General features: G+C 35.5%; 2 protein-coding genes and 1 pseudogene across 2 annotated transcripts; 1 reads left to right on the top strand and 2 right to left on the bottom strand.

Moving 5' to 3' along the window:
- Positions 1 to 2,226: 2,226 nt before the first annotated feature.
- On the bottom strand, positions 2,227 to 2,778 carry LOC112213898 (the record flags this gene model as incomplete). The annotated part of the gene is made up of 1 exon (XM_033324222.1): positions 2,227 to 2,778. A coding segment is annotated over one exon (552 nt), but the record flags the coding sequence as incomplete, so codon positions are not given.
- A 293-nt stretch (positions 2,779 to 3,071) lies between these two features.
- On the bottom strand, positions 3,072 to 3,573 carry LOC105681696 (annotated as a pseudogene).
- An 808-nt stretch (positions 3,574 to 4,381) lies between these two features.
- Positions 4,382 to 5,488, top strand: LOC112213899 (glucose dehydrogenase [FAD, quinone]-like). The gene is made up of 2 exons (XM_024371776.2): positions 4,382 to 4,619; positions 5,242 to 5,488. Exons 1-2 carry the CDS (start codon positions 4,436 to 4,438, stop codon positions 5,421 to 5,423), a joined length of 366 nt encoding a protein of 121 aa, XP_024227544.1. The 5' UTR covers positions 4,382 to 4,435; the 3' UTR covers positions 5,424 to 5,488.
- Positions 5,489 to 5,586: the final 98 nt, after the last annotated feature.

Raw genomic sequence — 5,586 nt, 5'->3', positions numbered from 1 at the left:
GGGGGGGGGGGGGGGGTAGTGTAACGGTATAGGAGTTAAAGGACGACACGAGTCGAGAGCGACACGTGCTGTTTTTTTTTTTTCATCAGGACTTTGTCATAGCCTTGAAACAACGATAAATAAACTCCGGGCGAAGACAATATCACCGCTACATTCAACCGTCGAATCAAGACGAATTTCAATTTCTCGACTCTCCCCCCCACCAGTATAAATAAACGAAGACGATCGCGAACGACAGTACATACCGTGTACCTAATAGTATCGAGAGTATTTTCTGAGTATCTCACGAGCGTCTATCAAGTTACGCGACAAGTCTTTACAAGTATTGATTCCGCGATTATATTCTGCGATTTATACTTCGTACCAACGACTCACGTTTACGGCTGTGTACTAATTTATCGATTTAAATATATTCGGCGGTTGCAACAACAAGTAATCTCGTCATTAATTCTCACGCACCTATATCCTCTTCACATAACCTCTACACGCACAAAATAATTTTGTCATACTCATGTCGATTTGAACATTGATCATATTATCGATACCTGACATACTCACAGTTTAATTTTCTGACACTAGTTGGCATATCGAAATTCTCCGCCAATATAAAAATTATAAAGCGAGAAGATCTCCATATAAGGGTGCCAGTATGTTCAAGGTAACCTCAAAAACTACTCAGCCGGTTTGATTAATTTTCTCATCGTTGGAAAGATCGTCATATCCAAATAGAAGTAGGCTATGTTTAATTGCGTTTGTTCCTCAGTGTAAATCTCTTCGTCTGAAATCGCACCTCTCGTTCAGTGGTGAGATTTGTATTATTCGTGCTGCTTTATTTTTTAATTGCTGTAATAGTATTTGAATTGCGCGCTTTCTGCGCGCGTATCCATTCAAAAGAAAGGAGGATATCACCCCGCAGAAGGGTATAGCTGTGCGAGATCAATCAGAGCATCGTTTCGACACTCTTTGGAGAAACGTGAAGAGGTAAATGGCGAAAACTACGAATAGCAACACTAAAAGTAACTGATATAATTACACTCGATACTTTGTCTGATTTGCGGTACAAAATGCAGGGCATTTAACACTGGATTTTTCGAATTTCGAAATGAAATATCTCAAAAACCAATTTTAACCATTTTGCATAGTAAATTAATCATTTCATCTAAAGAATTTATGCACAAAATTATTTTTTCCTAGGCCTTCTAATTTTTGAAATCCGTATATAGTGTACCTATCTCTACGGGACCCGTCAAATTGACAGGTAAACGAAAATACGCAATTTTCTTTAAAAAATCGATTTATTCAAATTGAGTCTGAAAGGAAGAATATTAAACTTCGCGTTTAAATAAATTGTTAATAAATAAAGTCTTTTTTCAAATTATCACTAAAAAAATAACAATAACATTAACGATACAGGCTAATCATATCTATTGAACACACTTTTTGCAAATATACTGAATGTTGTTTTTTTGCAATATTTTTTTGCAATAATCCACTTGGCAAATTTTTCGCACTGGTGACGTCACAGAAATGAACCGTCTGATCATTGGAAAATGTTTTCCTCGTTTTCTTCAGCTAATTCCTCGGCTAAACAAAATATGAATTCCTTTCTGGATATTTTCGATCTGGTGCACTCTTTATATAATATCAACACACTTATCGCTATCGAAACTAAAATATTGAAAAATACTTGAGGAGGCCATTGGAAACTCCCTGTTTTTACACTATACTTGCATGCCAGCTGGTCGACCACGTCCACACCAAGCATTGTTTTATGGTAAAAAGCAATGGTTCCTGGAACGGATTTATACAAATGTGAGGAAAGCAAAGTCATTTTGAGCTTTGTTTCCATGAGCATCGAATTTCTAAATCAATCAAACCATTTAAAATATATTTCGTTTGAACTTCAACTGATAATCAAAACTTAATGCCAAATTTATAAAGCTTATTCGGCATATATTGCGTAAACCTGTATCGGGCTGCCGTTAAAAATTTTTATGTAGATTCTAATATGCCTGGTTATTACTAATGAATCTTTCCCATATTTCGAATATCAGCGCGAATTTATGTACAGAAATTTATGTAATCTTTCGAAAACTTCTAAGGATCTCGCTTCGTTTGTGTCCCAGACACATAATTTTTAGAAACTTACGTAACTCAGCATTTGTGATTATACAGTTTTTTTTTGAACTCGACAGGTCTCGGTTCAGTCCAATATTCCATTATGTGTCACTCAATTATCAATTCGAAAGAGCTAGTTATACAACCCGATATAATATTTCTCTTAGCATAGCCAGTGACCTTGCGACATCCTTGAATATCATACGAATGGGAGTCCTGTGCGTGGATCCACACGCGTTTCACATTTATCCACTGTGTCCCGTCAATTGAAATTTCAATTTCACCCATTACATTTTGGGATGCGCTTGGAATGCTCGTCCTTTCATCCTCGGAGTCAGAACTAGAAAGAATCATCATCGTTTCCTTGTTACGATGTACTTTTAAGAAGTTTTCGTCTTCATTATTCGAAGATCCTTCTGTCTCTCCACTTTCAGTGTATTCGGAAAATCCTTCTGTCTCTCCACTTTCAGTGTATTCAGAAATTTCACTGTCAGCTTCGCTTTGGCCTAATTCATATTGATCTTCTACGGAGGTATCCTCAGAACAATCTTCATTAATGTTGACAATTTTATTCAACATCTTATTATATCTCCTGGATTTACTCGTGATTGCTAGAAGAGGGGGATTGGTCAAAAAAAAAAGAAAATACTGTGCCCAAATTCAATTATTCTATTGGGAATACTTACAATAAGCGGAGACAATAATGGGAAATGTCTACAATAACTGAAACTTTTGCACGCTGTCTTTGAAAAACGGTTTGTTCATGAAATCAGTTAGCCCGCCAATTTGACGGATTTCGTGGAAATAGGTGTACTACATACAGATTTCAAAAATTTAAAATAATTAATCAAATAATTTAAAAAATACATCTTTTGAGACAAACAGGCGTAGAAAATGTAACACGATCGGTTGGAGATTTCCGTATCATTTTATTAATATTTACTGAGTGTTTGTCATGTTCCGCTAGTTATACATCCCGATATAATATTTTCCTCAGCATAGCCAGTAGGCCTTGCGATATCCTTGAATATCATACGAATGGGCGTCCTACGCTTGGATCCACACGCGTTTCACATTTATCCACTGTGTCCTGTTAATTGAAATTTCAATTTCACCCATTACATTTTGGGATGCGCTTGGAATGCTCGTCCTTTCATCCTCGGAGTCAGAACTAGAAAGAGTCATCATCGTTTCCTTGTTACGATATACTTTTAAGAAGTTTTCGTCTTCATTATTCGAAGATCCTTCTGTCTCTCCACTTTCAGTGTATTCAGAAATTTCACTGTCAGCTTCGCTTTGGCCTAATTCATATTGATCTTCTACGGAGGTATCCTCAGAACAATCTTCATTAATGTTGACAATTTTATTCAACATCTTATTATATCTCCTGGATTTACTCGTGATTGCTAGAAGAGGGGGATTGGTCAAAAAAAAAAGAAAATACTGTGCCCAAATTCAATTATTCTATTGGGAATACTTACAATAAGCGGAGACAATAATGGGAAATGTCTACAATAACTGAAACTTTTGCACGCTGTCTTTGAAAAACGGTTTGTTCATGAAATCAGTTAGCCCGCCAATTTGACGGATTTCGTGGAAATAGGTGTACTACATACAGATTTCAAAAATTTAAAATAATTAATCAAATAATTTAAAAAATACATCTTTTGAGACAAACAGGCGTAGAAAATGTAACACGATCGGTTGGAGATTTCCGTATCATTTTATTAATATTTACTGAGTGTTTGTCATGTTCCGTATCGATGCCGTTTAAAGAATTTTTTCGTTCTGTGTACTACGTACCCATGAAACGTATCAAGCAACTGACCTCAGAAATGTACAGATTTAATGGTCGTTTTTGGCACGTTGCGGTACGATTACACCTGACAATGTCATGATCTGTCTGTGAAAGAGACATAGTGACAGCAACAAAATTTATTGCTGTAATATTCAGCATCGTACGATACCTGTGAATGTCATTGTGTGCAAGTTATTATTCAAATTAGACCGTGTAAGGCAAATTGTACCATAGTTCAAAGGTACAGGTTCCGTTTTCATTTGTTGTGAGCAAGAATTAAATTAGCTTCGCTCGTTAAACACACATGCTTTTATTAATCTTTTGTGGAGAACAAATTTACAAAAGCAAATATTTATTTATTTATTTATTTTATTTATCAAAGACGAAATATGAACTGGATAAAATCGTAATACGTGTAAAAATCTTTAGAAAGATTATTAGGCATAGAAAGGCAAGATTACTAGAAAGGTAACAAGACTTATTATTACAGGTTGACAAGGGAAACCGGAGAAGTGCAAAATGGATGTCGTAAAAAATATTCTCGGAGGATTGCAATCGGGAACGATCGCATCGGTGCTTTCGGCGTTCTTGAGCATGTCGTTATATGTCACGTACTTGTTTGTTAATTACTCCGCGACGAATGTTCCTTCTAAATTATTAATGCCGTCTTACGATTTCATAATTGTAGGTGGCGGTACTGCGGGTATGTTCTTTCGATACCATCGACACAAATTCCATGATAAACCTAATAAAAGTGTGACAGAGACGAACATAACTGTACGTTTGCATGGAAGAAAGAATAATTCTATCTGTTATGTAGTATAGTTATGACGTTGCGCGTTCTTATGCAAATTGGCGTACAAATTTTAACTTCCTATTGCCTACGTATAAACGAATTTCAGATGTATTCTGTAAACATATTTTAGGTTTATCATGAAATCCTATTTGTAGTATCGACAAATTTTGAATTTCAACTAACAACTTTTGACATAAAAATATTTGAGATTGTTAAGGTATAGAGAGGATTCGGAAATACAAATAATTTACTTTATTTCACACACAACAGCTATACATATATATTACACTCTGAAGACCTGGATAACTTTCTTGCACGCACGCTTGTTGTCAATTGACTCTTTTAGATTCTTCTAACAGCCTCCCATAGTCTTTTGTGTCAACTGAGACCTAGACGCCCTCTAACGCTTACACACACATTCACATGTACGATGTAAATGTATCATCAACCTAACAGAGATATTTAAATAAATTAATTATTTCTTTTTACGAATGTTGTATTAATGTTCTACCAATTTATGTGATTACAGGAACTGTCTTGGCGAATCGCTTGTCCGAGATAGAAGACTGGAACGTACTCCTTTTGGAAGCAGGTGGCGATGGAAGCGTTATATATGATATTCCTCTTCTTGCCGCCAATCTGCAGCTCACCGAGATCGACTGGAAATACACGACCGAACCCAGTCCAAATTACTGTAGAGGTATCAAATAATATCAAATAATATTAATGTATGCATAACTTTACATACTAATAAATATTAATATCAGAATTACCCAATACGTCTATATGGCTGAGGGGAAATTTTCGTTTCCAATATTAATAGAAACATACGTATACCTTTGGCAAGATTAATATAAATTTTGGTTTAAATAAC

The sequence above is a fragment of the Bombus impatiens genome, unplaced genomic scaffold (assembly GCF_000188095.3).
Source record: "Bombus impatiens unplaced genomic scaffold, BIMP_2.2 scf_1746, whole genome shotgun sequence".
Lineage (NCBI taxonomy): Eukaryota > Metazoa > Arthropoda > Insecta > Hymenoptera > Apidae > Bombus > Bombus impatiens.
This window is presented reverse-complemented; position numbering and strand designations above follow the sequence as displayed.

Coding starts and splice junctions, on each gene's coding strand:
- LOC112213899 (XM_024371776.2), top strand. CDS start 4,436: ATGGATGTCGTAAAAAATATTCTCGGAGGATTGCAATCGGGAACGATC. Junction 4,620..5,241: donor TGTAGGTGGCGGTACTGCGG/GTATGTTCTTTC, acceptor ATGTGATTACAG/GAACTGTCTTGGCGAATCGC.